Raw genomic sequence first — 19,878 nt, 5'->3', positions numbered from 1 at the left:
TGCCTAATTTTTAATAACATTCTTCATGAAGCAGCAGCATTATAACTCAAGCCTTAGCAGTAAAGCGAAATGGAGCACTTTTCTGCATATTACACAGGGAATCAGTGATACAAGCCAAACTAAAATTAAAGAATTCCTATCATAGTTTTGCATGGCAGCAGCGCCAATTCTTATAACAATCAGATTAAGCGATAATTCTAATTAAGAAAAGAACTGGGTTGGATCCAGATCCAACTGAGCAAGTAAGTTTTTGCTATCAATTTATTAAAATGCAATTTACTAAAAATTCAATTTACTAATTTGAGTCATGCCAGGAAAAAAAATCTCATTTGGATGTATTTTCCTACTCAAAGATAATCTTGAATTCAGAATAACTGGAGAGAAATCACTTACCTCCAAGTAAGACACTTTCAGAGTAAATTCAAAGTCACTCTTTTTATTAATTTCTTTGAAGAGCAGTTGTATTACCCTGGGAATGACCCCAATAGTTGATTCATGTTCTTGCTCTGCAGTGTATGCACCTCCCATTGAATAGGTTTTTCCAGAACCAGTTTGCCCATAGGCCAGGACAGTTGCATTGTACCCTGGCAAAACAGAAGCCATATGGAAAGTGGTGCTCAAAACTATTCATTTAGTTAACAGTTGCTTTCTTAAGACAGAATCCTTTAATAGTAGCTACAAAGAAAAGGTCCGTGGGCTCCATGATTTTGTATTACCCAGAAAAGCAAAGAAAAATACTGGCCTCAGACTGCACCACCTTGTGAAAGCGCTTAAAAGCTAGGACATCAAATACAGACGTGACTAGGATAACGAAGGTAGCCAAGTCATGGTAAAAGCCTTTCAAAGATTTATTCTTTGAAGATTTATACTCCCTATCTGAAACAATTTTAAATTATGGAAAGCAAACAGAAGTCTTAGCAGCCACGGGGGTGGGTGAGCACATTTTTTTTTTTTTTTTTTTAATGAAAGCACGTTATTGCATCCCAGAATTCAGGTGGCTGTGGCAGGAGGATTAAGAGTTGGATTGGGGCTGGAGAGATGGGTCAGTGGTTAAGAGCCCTGTTTTGATTCCCAGCACACACATGGTAGCTACAACTGTCTGTAACTCCGGTTCCATGGGATCTGATGCCCTGTCTGAGCAGCAGCTACATATGTGGTGCACAGACATACAAGAAGTCAAAACACCCATACACTTGAAATAAAAAGAAATAAATCCTTAAAGAATAAAAAAGAGTTGAGATTCTGAGTATAAGACAAGCCAGAACTACACAGTAATAGCAAGTTCTAGGCCAAACAGGGTAAAACATTGAGACCCTGTTTCAGAAAAAGAATAAAAATTCAAAATCAGTTTGAGTTACATAAGGATAGGGATACTCTGTCTCCAAAACAGGGCAGAAATTAAAGAAAAAAGTCCATGACACAATTAACTGGGGAAAAAAAGGTTAAAATAGCAGGTAAAAAGTAATTTAAGTATAAGTAAACATACAGGAAAAGATCAAAAGGCTATGCATTCACAGTGTGATGATTATCTGTGACTAACAGGATGATAAACAACTTTGGGTTTTCCATTTGTATTTTATAAATTACTAAGTGGAATGCAGCATGAAATAGTGCCTGTGTTTCCTATTGCTGCTTATACAATCTGTATTGTTTGCAGAAAGACAGGTAAAACAGATGCCTGTTTGAGCTCAATCCAAATACAAGTATTATTTTCTACATCTATTTTAATTTTTTGTCTTGCCAGAGAATACAGAATACTACTTGTACATTTCCTTTTATACCATAAGTTTTGAGTTTTGACTGAAACTAGAAGCAGATAATCCTAGCTATAACTATAGCAATATTTTTTAAATAAACAATTAGATAATATATGGGTCATTCACATATTCAATTTATTATAACTTACTAATTGACTATAAAGTAGGAGCTAAAGAAACTGTAAATTCAACCAGGTGGCTGTAGCGCACGCCTTTAATCCCAGCATTCAGGAGGCAGAGCCAGGTGGATCTCTGTGAGTTCGAGGCCAGCCTGGTCTACAGAACGAGATCCAGGACAGGCACCAAAACTACAGAGAAACCCTGTCTTGAAAAACAAACCAACCAACCAACCAACAAACAAAAAAGAATGGTGTTAAACAAACACATGTATATCTGAATCACTTTATACTTGCTGTTGTCTTCAAATAATAGGTTCACTCCCATATTTCCCAGGTTAAGAATACAAAAGAAGGGGCTGAAGGAATGGCTCTGTGGTTAAGAGAATGCACTGCTCTTCCAGAGGACCCGAGTTCAGCTCCCAAGCACCCACTTCAGGTGCCTCACAACTAGCTCCAGAGGAATCTGACACTTCTGGCCTCTATGGACTCCTGGACTCATGTGCACATACTCTCACACAGAGAGAAAGGTAGGCAGGCAGGCAGAAAAGACAGACACACACGTACAATTTTAAAAATAGGTAAATAAAAAGTACAACCATTGCACTCTTGCTAAACTATGGACGTGAATTTGAGGAAACTGACCAGATAGTGAAGAGTCTAAAAAATATATTGTTTCAGAAATGGCTGAAGAAAACAGAGGTGGTAGCTGGGCGTGGTGGCTCAGGTGTGTAAGCCTGACATTCAGGAGAATGCGGCAAAAGAATTAGGAGTTCACGGCTAGTCTCTACTGCATTACATAATGAATTCAAAGTCTGCTGTTTTCAAAACAAATAGCAGGATACATGTGACATGAAGGGAAAAGAGGAAAATGGTGGTAGGGCTTTAATTGCAGAGGAGCTAGAGAGGACAATACTAGAGAGGGAGGGTAGAGGGACAAATAATACTAAGGATGTTTGAAGATTCCATAAGGAATCGTACTATTTTTATTAAAGTTACATATAATACATATAACTGTATGTATATGCATATATAGTTTAAATGAACTTCTACCACCTGGGTTGACAATGGTCCCCCTCAAGAGTCATAGATTATCTAACAAAAATCCTAGTACTAGACATGAAAAACCTCCTTTCAAGTTGTTGGTCAGAGGAGACCAGAGACTCCCAATACAATACAGGCTATTACTGTTGTATTCCAGAGGCTGAAGGTTAAGTCCCTGTTGCTGAAGATACCATGCACTTTGGACACTGGACTTGGGGATCTACAATGGCTCTGATCCGGAAGCCTCCTCCCTGGGGACTAGCTTTCATAGTATATGCAGGTGCTATGCAAACTGCCAAGCAAGGGAAGTAACCAATAGTCCTACCTAGCTGTGAAGCCTATGAACCACACCAATGACCTCATAGCATGATATCCCTAAAGGTTCAATAGTGCCAATATCTTGGTGGTAACCAACTGCTTCCTAAGGCCCCCTTAACAGGAAGGAAATCATGCCTGATACTCAAAACGTAGACAACTCCCCGAGGTTAGTGAGGTCATGGATCTTGTAGAACCCACTACAGCTGCTTTACTAAGCCAGTATAATTCCTAATTGCATTCTAAATACTTATCCTTATACCCACCAAGAAAAGACAGACGGGCTTCACTCATGATGCCTCAACAGTATAGGTGCCTAAACAAGACCTGAAGAAGGCCAACACGGTTCAACAGACATGCTAACACGGAAGAGAGAGACCTCACAGGGCCCCACTCTTACACAAAGAACTACAGGCAATTAACAGCTGCTGAGAGAGGGAGAATTAGTCTTCCCCAGGGATGAGCCCCCTTAATTGGTTAAGTGGTCAGTCCTGAAATGATATGCATATATAAACAACACTAAACAGACTCAGTAGGTTCAATTTACATATGCACTGGAGAGAGAGAGAGAGAGAGAGAGAGAGAGAGAGAGAGAGAGAGACAGAGACAGAGACAGAGACAGAGCGTGTGTTAACAATAGGCCACATACTTCAGGGAGAAAGTTGGTGAGACATGTTAGGAGTTGGAGGGGGGAAAGGAAGGGAGGACAATTTAATTATTCAAAATAAATAGCATGAGGAAGAGAGTGGAGGGAAGAAATAGTTAATTAGATGAGAATTAAACAAAATCATAGAAAAGAGAAAAGTAATTAGAAGAAAATTAGAACCATATAATGTTTTTCAAATATGCAAAAAGGCAAGAAAACACTAACTTTACAGTAAGTGGGAAATTTGGCAGATTTATACCTTAGCTTATCAGAATGAACATCAGCAGTAATAGACAAATCAAAACCATGTACTGCCTGACAGGAATCAGTGAGAATACAGAAGCACACCTGTGGTGTTTCTGGTTAAAAAACACACAGCTCAAATTTTATCATAATGTCAGATAAAAGCAAACAGAAACATATAGGTAAGTGCTCTATAATCTTCAAGTATCAAGACAATGAAAATTTAAAAGAACACAGTAAACAAAGGTTCAAGAACTACTTCATACTTGGGGACTAAGTAACATGATTTTTGAACTAAATCCTTTTGCTATTAAAGGACATTAATAAAACAATTGGCAAAGTGTGACAAGGTCTGGGGATTAGATGGTAGTGATGTGATAATGCAACTTGTGTCTGTCTGCTATGCCGTGTAAAGACGACTCTTACAGGAAACAGGAAAGTATTCAGGGATCAATCACCAGGCCAACAACTTATCACAAAGACTCCAGGAAAAATGGCTTCTTTATGCTGTTCTTGCAACGTTTCTGTAACTACCGTGTTTAAGTTCTAAAACAAGGAATTTAGTCTGGGATAGAGCTCACTTTGTAGAGTACTTTCCTAGCATGCAAAAGCCCTGGTTTGCTTCCCAGCACAGAATAAACCAAACCAAGGACAGAGGTGCACATCTGGAATCCTGACACTTGGGAGGTCACAGAGAGACCCCAAAGTTCAAGGTCATCCCTGGTTATTTAGTGAGTTCCAGGAAAAACTGCACTACATTGAGACCTTGCCTCAAAGAAAAAACAGGGCTGGCAAGATGGCCTGGTGAGTAACAGCACTTACTGCCAAGCCCAATGACCTGCATTTGGCCCCCAGAACCCGAACAGTGGAAGAACTCACTCCTGCACATTGTTCTCTGACCTTCACATGTTCATTGTGACACATCAGCACACACATTTCACACTAAACAAATAAATAAATAAATGTAAAAAAAAATTATAAATAAATGTATAAATAAAGGTTGGGTCTGGGGAAATGGCCCAGTGGGCAAATCGCTTGGTGTGCAAGCCTAAAAACCTGAATTCAGATATCTAGTACCTACATTAAAAACTGGGCATGGTAACATACATCTGTGTAAACCCAGCAGACACAGGTGGATCCTGGGGACTTGCTGGCCAGTCAGTCTAGCTGGAATGGTTCAGTGAGGAACCCTGCCTCAAAAAAAAAAAAGGAGAGCAATGGAGGAAAACACCTGTTGACCTCTGACCTCTAAAAGACATGCAAAGGACACCTGTACACACATGTGCATACATTTAGATATTCATATACCCTGAGACATGGCATCATTTAAGTTTTGTTGTTTATTTTTTGACTTTTTCTTTTTGGTTTTCCGAGACAGAGTTTCTCTGTGTATCCCTGGCTGTCCTGAAACTCCCTCTGTAGCCAGGCTGGCCTTAAACTCAGAGATCCACCTGCCTCTGCCTCCCTGAGTGCTGGGATTAAAGACAAGAGCTACCACTGCCTGGCTTAAGTTTTCTTTTTTAACTCTATTTACAGTGAAAACACTGTAATCGTTTGTGATAAGTTGTTGGCTCAGTGATCCCTGAATACTTTCCTGTTTCCTGTAAGAGTCGTCTTTACACGGCATAGCAGACAGACACAAGTTGCATTATCACATCACTACCATCTAATCCCCAGACCTAGTCACACTTTGCCAATTGTTTTAAAGAAAGAACTCATTTTTTTTCCTGAATGATTTGTGATGAATTTATTTATAAGTGTGTGTACCTGTGTGAGTTAATGTGCACCACATGCACGCAGGTGCCTGTGGAGGCCAGAGAACATCAGATACTCTGTAACTGGAGTTATGAGTAGTTGTGAGCTGCTTGATGTGAGTGTGGGGAACCAAACCTGGGCCATCTGCAAGAGCAGTAAGCATTCTTAACTACCGAGCCATGAGTCCAGTACCTATGGTATCACTTTTAAAGGATGAAAACATATTTGAATAGCTGTTGCTCAGAAGGTTTGAGCTTATCTAGAATGTTGAACAAACACTACTGGGTAGAAATTACTGGGTGGTAAATATCTTTTCAGTATTGAGATACATGTTGCATAAATAAAGTTGTATAAAGGCTGATGAGATAGTTCAGCACATGGATTTCAATACCTGGGACACACATGGTAGGAGAAGAACATCTCCTGTAAGCTGTCCTCTGACTACCCTCTCCATACATTCACACAAAATAACTGTAAAAAAAAAACCAACAAATAAAAATGGAGTTGTCCAAAAGAAAGCAGCTATCAAGTGGGCTGCTCTATGATTCTATGTCTTCTCTGTCAAAGAAAAATTGTAAGCAGACACTGGAGGTTGTTGTAGTGGTGCATGTGTATAACCTCAAGACTTTAGGGGAAAGACAGAAGGATCAGGAGTTAAGGGTCAGCTTCTGCTACATATCTAGTTTGAGGTCAGCCTGGGCTAAATGAGACCCTGCCACAAACAAGACACTGGAAGTTCATCTAATTGCTAGAAAGTATTTTTCTTTAGATGAAAAGTTAAGCTAGATTGTATGCAATGTATTTTATAATTTAAAAGCACTAACATGATATGGTTCTAATTTTTAAATGAATAGCTGTTGAGATCTGCACAAGATCAAGCCAGCCAAAATGGCAGCAGGGATAGAGGGTGCCACTCACAAGGTCCCACACCTAGCTGAGGAACTACTAGCAACTGATGGTTACTAGAGGAGGATCAGTTTTCTTCAGGGATCTGGCCTGCAGAAGCTAGCCACCCTACAAGATGCTTCTACATACTGACAGCACTAAACAGACTTTGTGTTTAAGAAAACAAAAAGAGTATATGTGCTGGACACAGGAGAAGAATTGGAGGAGAGGAGATGGGAGAAGATTTGATAAAAACACATTCTATGCATGCATGAAATTCTCAAATAATTAGAAAAAAATTGAATAACCACTATAGTAAAATAACAACTAGACATCTCACAGGTTCTACTCTTTGGAATCCTGCTATCAAAACCTTAGCTTCTGCAATAAAGGTTATTAACTGGTCATAGTATTCAAGGGCTTTTAAAAAAAATATCGCCGGGCAGTGCACACCTTTAGTCCCAGCACTCGGGAGGCAGAGGCAGGCGGATCTCTGAGTTCGAGGCCAGCCTGGTCTACAGAGCTAGTTCCAGGAAAGGCGCAAAGCTACACAGAGAAACCCTGTCTCAAAAAACCAAAAAAGAAATCTAAAAAATTCTACTCATCATTCAATACCTATCTCAAAAGTTCCCTATGCTTGGAAATTGACCTAAACTCCCCTAAAAGGATTTAGTGATAACCTTCTATTTTTCATACCACTTTGTACACATTAAACAGGGTCTCACTATGTAGCCCTGGCTGGCCTGAAACCTTATATGTGTATATCAGATCAGACTGCCCTTGAATTTACAGAGACTCACTTTCCTCTGCCTGCCCTGTGGGTGCTAGGATTAATGCATGCACCATCACATCCATTTTTGGCTACATTATGAGTTTAAAGCTAGCCTGAACTATAAGAAACTCTAGGGAAAAAAAAGAAAAGAAAAATCACACAAAAAAATTTTAAATACATGTAAAAATTTAAGGGTTTTTGCGATGTCTTTCAATTCATGCATGTAGCCCTCTCCAGGTTCTCTGACCCTCTGGACTTTGAACTCCTTCAGAGCCCAGAGGCTATACTACTTATCTGAATACTGTGGCTTGGGACTCCAGCAGGTTGGCACACCATCAGCACCAAAGACCATATAGTCTATATTTTGCTTTGTTTTTTGTGTGTTTGTGTGACAGGGTTTCTTTGTGTAGCCCAGGCTGGCCTGCAACTCAGAGATCTCCCCGCCTTTGCCTCCCAAACCCTGGGATTAAAGGCGTGTGCCACCATACTCAGAGCTGTGATCCCACGACAACAAAAATATGTCTAGGTCAAAGATAAACAGGACAATCTAAAACTAGCTCCAAGGGTGGAAAGATTTTCACAAATTTTACTAAGCTGTGAGGTTTTTTTTTTTTTAAGGATGGAGTCTGTTTCAGCCATTCCTATTTGTAGTGCCTATATGACCCACACATAATATATGCTAAAAAACAAAGGTCAGTGAATTAAACAGCCTCACCTTTAAATATGCCTTTTATGAGTGGAGCTACTGCTGTATTAAAGACCTCTTCCTGTTCAGTAGAGGGGTCAAACACAAAATCGTAGGTAAACGATTTATCAGTACCAACCACCACCTGCAAAAGGCAAGAGACAAGGCTTGGGGCAGGAGCTAAAAACCCAGACCACGCCCCTCGCTGCCGAGCCGCCGCAGCTGTGGAACCAGCTCTCAACTCTTACCCACCTGAGGCTCTCCGGGCACAAAGGAAAGACACGTCTGGCAGCCCTCATTAATCTCTTTAGGGACCAGGGGGCGACAACGCAGTGCCACTCTTACAGGAATTCCCTTCACCTCTTCTTTCATGGTAGCAGCTCTGTAGGAGTCCGCTCGGAGTGAAGCCGGCTCTCCGCGGGGGTTCCGGAGGAGGCTGGCTGGAGTGGAGACCTCGGAACTCGGCGGGGCAGCCTCCCTCCCAGCGGGATCACTGTCTCGGGTCACTCTCAGACTCGGCCACCGTCTGTCTAGTCGAGTCCCCACACTGTGCTATCTGAAATCAAACGAAAATAAACTGCAGCGAACACAGCAACCACGCCAAAGCCCTAACGTGCTAGAAAGGGCAGAATCTGAGCTCCCGCGGCCCCGTAACTCACCAAGCTAAACGTCCTTTTCCCGGATCTTCCCTGGCGCCCTGTTCCAACTGGAGCTTTAACCGCCAAGTTTCAAATTGATCCCAGAGGCGCCAGCCAATCGGAGTGCAGACAGCCTGTGACAGGGGCACGCGTGTGAGCACGCACAACGTGACGCCTGGGAGGGGGCTTGAGAACCGGCTCGCGGAAAGCGAGCTCCGCCTGTCCTCGCTGCTAGCTAGCATCCGCTTCCGGTTCCTGGGCCGAATTGGCCGCGAGCCGAGGCGCCGCGGAGGGAGGCCTGTTTGCCGGTGAGGTGGTGCTGCGTTAAGTGGTCGTGAGCGCGGGATTCGGGCGGGATGCGGGACCTGGATCTGGAAGGTAGTCGGTCCTGACGGAGTCCACCTGTAGACAGCACCTTTACTAAGCACCTCTAGGGAATGTGGGACGGTGTCTGTCCCCAAGCCCTCTGGGATAGTTAAGAGTTGGCACTCCCTTGCTGTTTTAAAGTAGACTTTTGTAGATGCGGTCCTAATTTCCTCATCCCTAGGTTGAAGGTGGTGACACCTGTATTTATAGAATTGTGAGAAATGAGAACATGCCATTAGAGTACTTAGCAAGGTCCTAGGTATCTAGATATTTAGAAAAATTGATAGATTTTTTTTTTTTGCCACCTTTCCCTACTCCAATCTTAACTCCTCCTTGTGGGCCAGGCCCATAAATGAATGGCCTTTGGATGGGATGCCTTCTGAAACTTAAGAGACCTTGGTCCTTTTAAAATCATTTTTGTTTGCTTTGACTTATCCTTTTCAGGGCTTTGCCTGAAATGGACACCCGGATCCCTTATGATGACTACCCAGTGGTTTTCCTGCCTGCCTATGAGAATCCTCCAGCATGGATTCCTCCTCATGAGGTGGGAACCATCTGCATTCCTGAATAAGGACTACCCATCTCCAAGTATGAGATATACGAAAGATAAAGTGGCAGGGTTATGCAACTCAATGGAGAGTGAATCTTAGGTGAATTCCAAGCAACAGAGACCCATTGGAAACTTCTTGTAGAATCATCTTGCCAGAGCCTTGCATGCAAGTGAATTGTGAAAATTCAGAACCTTAGTTTCCATCCTATCAATAAAAAAAAAAAAAAGAATAGGGATCTATGGGGCTGCTAGTCCTGAGATGGAACATCTCATTTAGACTGTGACTATGTAAACTGAATCTATGACTTTACCACTTCCTGACTTATAGCTGATTTATTAATGTTCTAAAGGAAGGTAGATGTGACATCTAAAACTGGGAATAAGATTTCTGAGATTGCTGTGTCTTGCAGAGAGTGTACCACCCAGACTACAACAATGAGTTGACCCAGTTTCTGCCCCGAATTGTCACACTGAAGAAGCCCCCTGGTGCTCAGGTAAACTTAACAGAGGTTCCTATTCTAGTCTACAATTTGTCCATGCCAGAAGTTGCCCATGGTTGGGGCATAGATGTGGATTGGGAAGTAGGTGACCAGAAAAGCTGATGCGTCCATAGTGTCTCATTTTCTCCTGAATACGCTTCTAAATGCTTCTAAATGTGCTTGTGTTTGTGGTCCGTACTGAGTCCCCATTCTGTGCTCCTGTCTTACAGTTGGGATTTAACATCCGAGGAGGAAAGGCCTCCCAGCTAGGCATCTTCATCTCCAAGGTCTGTATGAATGTGTGTGTGTGTGTGGCAAGCTATATTACTAGCTACTTCCCTTTTAACAAAGGGTTTTTTTAAATACACTGGTACCCCAATGGCTGGAAAATGGATTGAGCCAGTAGAGTCGTAGAATGGACATAATAGGAACTCACCCTTTCCTTCTCAAAATCGCATTTGGGTCAGGTGTGGTGGGGCATGCCAGTAATCTGAGGTCTCTAGAGGCAGAAGCAGGAAGTTAGGGAGTGGGTAATAAGAATCTATAAAGCAGGCTGGCTGGTGCTGGTGCTGCACGCCTTTAATCCCAGCACTCTGGAGGCAGAGGCAGGTGGATCTCTGAGTTTAAGGACAGCCAGGGCTACACAGAGAAACTTTCTTGTAAAAAACCAAACAACAACCAAAAATCTATAAAGCCAAGGGCACACCTTTGATCCCAGCATTCGGGAGGCAGAGGAGATGAATTTCTGAGTTCAAGGCTTCCTCGTGTATGGATCGAGTTCCAATACTACACAAAGAAACCCTGTCTCAAAAACCAAAACAGAAAAAAAAAAAGCCAAAAACAAACAGAGCCAAATCTCATTTGACAAGCCACTACCTCCCTATGGTGTCCCAGAAAATAACACATTTGAACAACACTGAATTTCCCCTGCAGTCTCCTGAAATTATTCCATCTGAATTACATGTATTATGTCTTTACTAACAGGTGATTCCAGACTCGGATGCACATCGAGCAGGACTTCAAGAAGGGGACCAAGTTCTAGCTGTGAATGATGTGGATTTCCAGGATATTGAGCACAGCAAAGTAAGCATAGCACATGGGCTAGAGTTGTGTAAGAAGCCATCTCGGGTAGGACAGGTTGGACAGGATTAGCCTAATCTGTAAGAAAGCATCTCTTCAAGGGAAATGTACCCGAAGAGAGCAGTGACCTAGATGTTTGAAGTGGCACATTACATTCCTTTGTTATGTTTCTGTCCTGGGTAATATCTCTTCATTTGTATAAGCTGCCATGTTCCTTCCAGGCTGTTGAAATCCTGAAGACAGCCCGAGAAATCAGCATGCGAGTGCGCTTCTTTCCTTACAGTAAGGCACTTTTTTTCTTACTTGGCAGGGCTCTAGGTAACTAGAACTCTTTAATGTGGAAAACAGCGAGCCCTGGAAGATGGGAATGGGAAGGTGGGAGCTGAGCCTGAAAATAATGTGCTGCGTTCTTTCCTCCCCCAGATTATCATCGGCAAAAAGAGAGGACTGTGCACTAGAGACTCCATGTGGAGTCGGCCAGAGCAAGCCGCCTAGCCCTCCAAGAAGCCAGGCAGGCCATTCTGCTCTCAGCGCCTTCCTGGCTTAGTGGATGGGGAGGATGGGGAGATAGCTTACCAGCTGCATTCTATATAAACCGTACTGTACTTGGAGTTCCCTAGTTTCTTCCTAGGTGAGTCTTATTCTGGAAAAGGAGAAACATGATGCTGTGTAGATGTCTGTAGCCTACGTGGAAAGCCAGCTGGAAAGCAACTGGCATTTCTCAGGTGCCACAGATCGGTCACTTAGCATTTTTTTTGTGGGAATCAGTAGAAAAAAAGAGTCTGAGGGGCCTTCCATCTGATTTGCCTGGCCATGCCATCCAGTCCCCGTACATATACTTTGGAGTCCCGTAGACTTGGGAGACTCCAAAGAGACACTGGTTTTGCCCCTTCTTCCTCATCCCCCTGAAGTAAAAACACAATACTGAATAAATGTGGCTTGAGTGATACTATTTGGATATAAAATACCATTGAGTAAAAACAAACCCACAACAAGCAAACACTGGAAGAAACCTCAACACCATACCTACTTTACAACTCTCTGTATCTTGCCAGAATACTTGAGAGGTTAAAGAACCTTAGCCACAGAATAACCGAGAGATGCGTAGGGTCAAGGGCCCTGCAGGGTAAAATTGCCCCTTCCTCAGGAATGTTAGGCTTTCTGCTACAGGGGATGGTATTAGTATATTCTCCCACATTCTCTGATCTGGAACTTAAACCGAGGAAGCGGCGTGGATACATCTTCTCACAAGCAGCAGTAGGAAACACTTTCCTGATTTCCCACTTGTAGTTCGAGTAGTGATAACTTACAACTTCCTTTTTCTGACCTCACCCCCAAATAACTTTCTGTCATCCTGTTTATTGACTGACCATTAGATGCTGCACAGATCCCATCTGGGCCATCTCCACTGACATCAAAATGCCATTCAGAGTTTAAAGGGTTTTTCTCTGAAGGAGGGGAGGTATTGCTACAATGAAAGTACAAATTTGGACTTAAGAGTCCTAGGAAGAGCCATCAAGATGACTCCCTGGGTTGAAAGGATGCCTGCTTCCAAGCCTCACCATCTGAGTTTGCTCCCCAGGACCCACAGGGTGGAAGGAGAGAACTGCTTCCCCAAGTTGTTGTTGCCCTCCACCTGCAGGCTTTGTCATGCAGGCACACACAAGAATCCTGGGGAGCTGAGCTGGGTCTCCTAATTCCTTCTGGAGAGTGAGTCTTTGTGGGAAAACTAGAAATCTGCCTTTTTAAATAAGCACCACAGAACCTGGCTCTTGCCATGAATCCTGCCCCAGCTATACTAAAGGGATTGCTAGAGGCTCAGTTCTGTTAGTTGGCACTGTACCTTCTGAGCAGAGCTGGGGTTAGAATTAGCTCAAGTCTTCCTGAAAGACTTTTATCCTCTAATTTGCTCTGCTGACCCCCGGTGGCCATCTGAGAAAGATTGGCTTGGATATTTTCAGCAAAATTATTAACTGAGTCTACCAAACGTTAAAGTCAAGACTCTTTCCATGCTTAATAAACTTGTGTTTTTTTCTGAGACAAGTTCTTGCTACATAGTCCATGCTGGCCTTGGACTCATGATCTTCCCGCTTCAGCCTCTGAAATTCAGAGAATCAGGTGTACACCACTGCACCCAGCTGTGGTTAACAGGTGTGTGTGTGTGTGTGTGTGTGTGTGTGTGTGTGTGTGTGTGTGTGTGTGTGTGAGAGAGAGAGAGAGAGAGAGAGAGAGAGAGAGAGAGAGAGAGAGAGAGAATGTATGGATGTGTGTTGTCTGAAGGTCTGAATCAACTATCTTTCTCACGGTCCACCTTATTTTTGGAGACAGTGTCTCTCACTGAACCTGAATCTCTTTATTTGGCTGGTCTGTTTGGCAAGGAAGTCCCAGGGAGCCTCCTCTCTCTGCCTCCCCAGTGCTGGCATTACAGGTATGTGCTACCACATCCAGGATACCTTGTTTTGAGACAGGGTCTCACTATTATGTAGCTCTGGCTCTCTCGGCACTTGCCTCTGCTGGGATTAAAAGTATGTGCCAACATGACAGACATCTAGCATTTTTAAGTGCACTATGGGATTCAAACTCATGTCCTCATGTTTGTTCAACAAGGACTTTACTGACTGAAACATTGATATAGCATCCAGTTGAGATTTTTTTCCTCGCTGTTAGTTTGTTAATTCAGCACTCAAGTTTGACATCTCATCTAAGGTGCAGAGAACATTGCAGAAAAGAAGAGTGGAGTGGAAATATGTCAGAGCCAGAGGATAGATAGGAGAGCTCTCTTCTATCTCCTGGATATGACATAGCCTTGTAGTCACGAACACACCACAGTTGTGGCTACCTGCACAAGACCTTTGAGATTTGTATGATGAGCGAGGGGAAGCCCATTGAAGTTTCTTGTAATGCTTTTGCTCTAAGACAGCAGTTCTCAACCGTAGCAGGAATCTTAACAGATCTTATTAATAAGAACAAACCTGAGGCCAGTTATTGGGAGTGAATGCTGGAACATCAGAGAGACAGAACAAGCCACAGCTTCCTCACCTCACCAGTTCCTCAGCTGGTCTTGTTTCCTCAGACTGCAAGCTTCTGAGTCCTCATCCAGAATGAATCTCAGCTGAACTGTGCTGTTCCAAAGCCTAAAAGCTTAACCAGCCAAATGCTTCTAGTTTCTGGTCTTCACGCCTTATATATCTTTCTCTTTCTGCCATCACTCCCTGGGATTAAAGGCGTGTGCTACCACTGCTTATCCTCATGTTTAATATTGTGGCCGTCCTGGTCTCTGACCCCACATAAGTTTATTTCGGGGAACACATGATATTTTGGGGAACACAATACCACCACATTTCCCCTGTTTTTGTCTAAAATTAAAAGTTATTAACTAATACAAGAAAAACTATCCAATAAGTATATACAATATATAGTCAAGAATTACATTAACAATGTCTAGTCCATTAACATTTGACAAATTCAGATAAAAACTCCATTATATATATTAACAATGTCCAGTCCAGTAACATTTGATAAACTCAGGCAAAAAAAATTTTCAGTACTTATCCTATTTAAAACAAGTTCCTTTTTAAAAGTATTTTTTCTTGTCATAATAGATTCAGTGATTTACCTTTTGTCATTTTTTTTTTTGCCAGAGCTGAGGATCGAACCGGGGGCCTTGCGCTTGCTAAGCAAGCCTCTACCACTGAGCTAAATCCCCAACCCCACCTTTTGTCATTTTTATATCTTCTTTTTCTTTTTACAGTAGATTCAATCATCTACCCATTTATCCTATTATTTCTTCATCTTTTTTCTCAGAGTAGTTTCAGTTATCTACCTCATATCTATATTCTCTTTTTCCTTTTTAAACAAGACTTCTGAATCTAATCTTCATGTTCAGCTTTTTTCCTGACCATTAACAATTAACAACTTGTAACCAACCATTATAAACTATGACAATATCCAAAACTCATTAAACGACCGAAAACCTCCCATCCCACCTTTTGGGGATGTGGGTGTCGTCTTCTTAAAATTACTTCCATTTTTAGGGGATCCTGAAAAGAAAATTTTGGGGTTAATTGTCAAGTCTTGTATCATTTGTCCCGCCGCTGCATAATGAGAAAGTGCAGGGCTTGTTTCAAGTCCTTGTTCAGGTAGTCTGTCAGGCTGGATCATCTCAGCTAACCATCTCAAAATTGTCCTAAGTAGTTTGTAGTCCAGAGTCAATCTTTCTGTGGTGTTAATCAGCTTAATGGCTTTACCATAGTCCTTGTGAAATCATCTTTGTGGGGTCCCAACATCCTTTTGAAGATTCCAAAGTCGCTGTTAGGTGTGGTCATGGTTCCCTTTAGGTTTTTTTGTTTGTTTGTTTTTGTTTTGTTTTTTTGTGCCTCCTCTGTGGTTTGGAGCAATCATGGTCTCATGTCTGTCTGTCTTTCGGAACCATGAGTGTTCTTCCCACCATTTGTCTTGCCAGAATTTCCAAACTGACCTTTGCAGATGCTTTCTTGTAACACGCTGGTCCTGGCAATTCTTCTCTGAACAAGCAGTGGTAAACTCTTCATCCCAGGTAGCAGCATCACCGCAATCGCCAACATGATGAGAAGCAGCCGGCAACTTGGAGCAGCAGCAACCGATGCCTCCAGGGTCCCACAGCTGCCACTGTTTGTTGCTAGGCCGAAGCTTCTCCTTAGCAAGCCTTCTAGGCTGGCCTCAAACTCAGGATCCTCCTGCCTCTGCCTCCTTCAGTAAATCCAACCAGTGTGCCACCACAACTGGCTGAGGGTAGCTTGGGTCTGAGCTGGGGCCCACAAGGTCACAGGCAAGAGGCTTTTTTGTGAATTCGTACCTTAAACGTTGGGCACCAGATGTAGATGTAACCACCTTGTTAAATAAGAAACACAGAGCCAATTGCAGAGTTAAAAGCCAAGAGGAGGTCAGAGCAATAGCTGAGCTGAAAACCTTACCCTTCACTGCTGCTCTGTCTTTCCTCTCCTTACGGGTCAAAGGACCTTTCACAAGGGTCACCTAAGACCTTCAGAAAACATAGATATTTACATTAGAGTTCATAACCGTAACAAAATTACAGTTATGAAGTAGCAACAGAAATGATTTTATGGTTTGGGGGTCACCACAACATGAGGAACTGTGTTAAAGGGTCACAGCATTAGGAAGGTTGAAAAGCACTGCTTTAGGATGAGGTTCACAGGTATTCATTATTTTAGCTTTACTAATGTGGTTATTGTTTTAAATAATAAAGATTATTCAAGGCCCAGTAGAGTGACACTGAGTTATATTTCAGGTTAAATATCATTTAATGCAGGGGGCTTGCCGCCAGGAACCTGGGAAAAGGAGACCCAACAACACCCAGTTCATAGGGTTTACAACAGTCCGGGCCAATGAAGTGGCTGAGCAGGTGAAGGCACTTGCTGCCAGGCCTAATGGCCTGAGTTTGATCCCCATGATAGAACAGACTTTTGCAGGTTATCCTCTCGCCTCCACATGTATGCCATGGCACATATGTGCACACACAATAAGTAAATAATCAATGCAAATGGCAACTTATCTAAGAAGTGGCTGGAGAGATGCCTCATCAGTTACAAGCATTAGTGGCTCGTCCACAGGACCCAGGTTCAATTCCCAACACCTTCATGGTGGCTCAAAACCATCAGCAACTGCAGTTCCAGAGAATCCAATGCTCTCTCTGCCCTCTTCAGCCATCAGACAAGCAGGTGCATACATAATTTTTCAAAATTCTTTTATTTTTCAATATCATAATTACATCATTTGCTCCCCCTTTCCTCCTTTTAAACCTTTCCATATGTCCTTCCTTGATTTCTTCAAATTCTTGGCCTCTTATATATTCTTTGATTAATTTTCTTTCATTGATTGTTATTGTTACAATAGTTACTTCACTCAATATGATCTTTTCTAGTTCCACCCATTTACCTGGAAGGTTGATGATTTTATTTTTTTTTTCCACAGCTGACTAATACTCCATAGTGTTTCATTATCCATTCAGGTTATCATCATTTAGGCTGTTCCCATTTCCTAGCAGCAATGAACATGGCTGAGCAAGAACCTTCAGAGTATGATGTTAAGTGCTATAGCTGGGTCGAGTGGTTGGTTTATTTTTAGCCTTTTGAGAATTCTCTATGCTGATTTCCAGAGTGCTGCATCAGTTTGCAATTCCACCAACAATGAATGGGAGTTGCCCCCCATCCCTTCCAGCATGTGCTGTAGGTTCTTTTGTTGATCTTTGCCATTCTGACTGGGGTAAGGTGAAATCTCAAAAGTTGTTTTCATTTGCATTTCCCTAATTGTTAGGGACAATGACATTTTTTGAGATATTTCTTAGCCATATTTTTTTTTCTTTTGAGAATTCTTCAGGTCCCAGACCCATTTTTTTTTTTTTTTTGGACTGGGTCATTTGTGTTGTTTTTGTTTCAGTTGATTGTTTTGTTATTTTGACTGTTTTTGTTTTTGTTGTTTATTTTTTGAGTTCTTCATATATTTTGGGTATTATTAATTCTCTGTTAGATGTATAGCTATGAATGATTCGGTGGGCTTCCTCTTCACTCAATTGTTTTTTAACTGTGTGAAAGCTTTTTTCGTTTTATGGAGTTCTACTTGAGAGTTGTTAGCCTTGATTCTTGAGTAGATGGATTCTTATTGGGAAGTCCTTTCCTACACTTATATCATGTAGTATACTGTTTCATGTATAGCTCTTTGATCCCTTTGGAGCTAGTTTTTTTGCAAGGTGATAGATAATGGGTCTAATTTCATCCTGCATGTAGACATCCTGTTTTCCCAGTACCATTTGTTAAAGATGCTTTCTTTTATACCAGGTATGTTTTTAAGCATCATACATACACAAATTTTAGCAAAACCAGAGCAAAAAAATGTACTGGCCTTTGAAGTTACCCTGGCTGCTTTAGAACTGCATCCTGTAGAGATGTCTTTTAGTCATCAATGAAGATGCTAGGCTGCTCTGTGTCACCCAGTAGCTGTGTGATGTAGTAAAAGAAACTGACAGCTTCTGGGAGCTATTCATTCTTAAGTACAGGAGTTGGGTGAGAGTATTAAAACTATCAAAATCATAAAAAAAAATCAGGCCAGGTGTGATGGTGCATGTCTTTGATCCCAACACTTAGGAGGCAGAGGCAGGAGGATCTCTGTGAGTTCTAAGCCAAACTAGTCTACTTAGCCAGCTCCAGGACAGCCAGGACTACATAGAACAATGGTTTTCAACCTTCCTGATGCTTGTTTTGACAGTTTAATGCAGTTTTTCATGTTGTGGTGACTCCCAACCATAAAATCATTTCCGTTGCTACTTCATAACTTATTTTGCTGCTGTTATGAATTGTAATATAAATATCTGTGTTTTCCCATGGTCTTAGGTGACCCCTGTGAAAGGGTCATTCAACCCCTTCCAAGGGGTTGCAACCTACAGGTTGAGAGCCACTGACAGACCTTGTCTCAAAAAACAAACAAGCCGGGCGGTGGTGGTGCACGCCTTCAGTCCCAGCACTCGGGAGGCGGAGCCAGCCTGGGCTACCAAGTGAGTCCCAGAAAGGCGCAAAACTACACAGAGAAACCTGTCTCAAAAAACCAAAAACAAACTAGCTGGGCAGTGGTAGCACACGCCTTTAATCCTAACACTTGGGAGGCAGAGGTAGGTGGATCTCTGAGTTCCAGGACAGCCAGCACTGTTACATAGAAACCCTGTCTTGGGGGAAAAAAAGAACCCCACAAAAACAAACAAAAAACCCAAACAAAATAACATAACCCTAGGGATGGGAGAGAATGGCTGCTATGGGAAGCCCAAACACTGTATCTACCAAATTGGGCAGTGATGACCTAAACCGTGGATAGAGAAAAGGGATTTTGATACCTGAATTCTAAAAGTTCTCAAATCGGTTTTCAGCCTCCAAGGTTAATGGTAAGGATGGTAGTAGAGTTAAGGAGATGAGGCCAATCTCAGCTCCTAGGAACAGCTTCTAGTAAAAATGAGGAATTCAAACTGGGCGGTGGTGGCACACGCCTTTAATCCCAGCACTTGGGAGGCAGAGGCAGGTGGATCTCTGTGAGTTCGAGGCCAGCCTAGTGTACAGAGCAAGTTCCAGGACAGGCACCAAAGCTACACAGTGAAACCCTGTCTCAAAAAAACAAAAAAGAAAAGAAAATGGAGAACTCTGACTGCATGGTCTTTACTTAAAGTAAAACAAAAGAGCCAGCTTTGGCTAAAGTTAGTTCTGTTTTCCATTACCACTTAAGCAGAAAAATTGTCCTGGCTTTTAACACTGAGTGAAAGTTGCTTCTCTGCTTTCACACTCCCTACCCCCAGAAAAGCTAAGAAAGAGAGATGTGCCCTTTTTCCAGCAGTGGAGGGGAGCCATTTATGGAAGAAAGTGCAGAAACTATAGTAGAAGAGCTGGCTTAGTCTACCAACAGTACGAGGGAAATTTTTCAGGGGTTCAGAGCCTGAGATGGTTTCCTGCTTTCAGGCTGGGATGGGGAACGGACCTTGCCTCCTTGCTATCATGGGGAAATCTAGGGTTA

General features: G+C 42.3%; 2 protein-coding genes across 4 annotated transcripts in view; one reads left to right on the top strand and one right to left on the bottom strand.

Moving 5' to 3' along the window:
* Kif4a (kinesin family member 4A) overlaps positions 1-8,711 on the bottom strand; it is a 101,002-nt gene extending 92,291 nt beyond the window's left edge. The window contains exons 1-3 of the mRNA XM_036175460.1: positions 8,471-8,711; positions 8,249-8,363; positions 394-584 (exon numbers count right to left, since the gene is read on the bottom strand). Coding sequence (XP_036031353.1) covers positions 394-584; positions 8,249-8,363; positions 8,471-8,590 — 426 coding nt within the window. The 5' untranslated portion in view covers positions 8,591-8,711. The remainder of the gene's footprint in view (positions 1-393; positions 585-8,248; positions 8,364-8,470) is intronic.
* Positions 8,712-9,040: 329 nt separating this feature from the next.
* On the top strand, positions 9,041-13,369 carry Pdzd11 (PDZ domain containing 11). Of its 3 annotated transcripts, none has more exons than XM_036174746.1 (7): positions 9,041-9,164; positions 9,667-9,766; positions 10,183-10,266; positions 10,482-10,538; positions 11,236-11,334; positions 11,553-11,613; positions 11,755-13,369. In XM_036174746.1, exons 2-7 carry the CDS (start codon positions 9,680-9,682, stop codon positions 11,787-11,789), a joined length of 423 nt encoding a protein of 140 aa, XP_036030639.1. In that variant the 5' UTR covers positions 9,041-9,164; positions 9,667-9,679; the 3' UTR covers positions 11,790-13,369. The 3 variants fall into 3 exon arrangements, with proteins under 3 accessions (XP_036030639.1, XP_036030641.1, XP_036030640.1); XM_036174747.1 differs by lacking the exon at positions 9,041-9,164 and adding an exon at positions 9,172-9,234; XM_036174748.1 differs by lacking the exon at positions 10,183-10,266.
* Positions 13,370-19,878: the final 6,509 nt, after the last annotated feature.

Source organism: Onychomys torridus, chromosome X (assembly GCF_903995425.1).
Source record: "Onychomys torridus chromosome X, mOncTor1.1, whole genome shotgun sequence".
NCBI lineage: Eukaryota > Metazoa > Chordata > Mammalia > Rodentia > Cricetidae > Onychomys > Onychomys torridus.
This window is presented reverse-complemented; position numbering and strand designations above follow the sequence as displayed.

Bases quoted from the DNA above. Each gene is read 5' to 3' on its own strand.
- Pdzd11 (XM_036174746.1), top strand. From the start codon at position 9,680: ATGGACACCCGGATCCCTTATGATGACTACCCAGTGGTTTTCCTGCCT. The intron at 10,267-10,481 runs GTAAACTTAACA...CCTGTCTTACAG, and splicing joins AGAAGCCCCCTGGTGCTCAG to TTGGGATTTAACATCCGAGG. The intron at 10,539-11,235 runs GTCTGTATGAAT...CTTTACTAACAG, and splicing joins TAGGCATCTTCATCTCCAAG to GTGATTCCAGACTCGGATGC.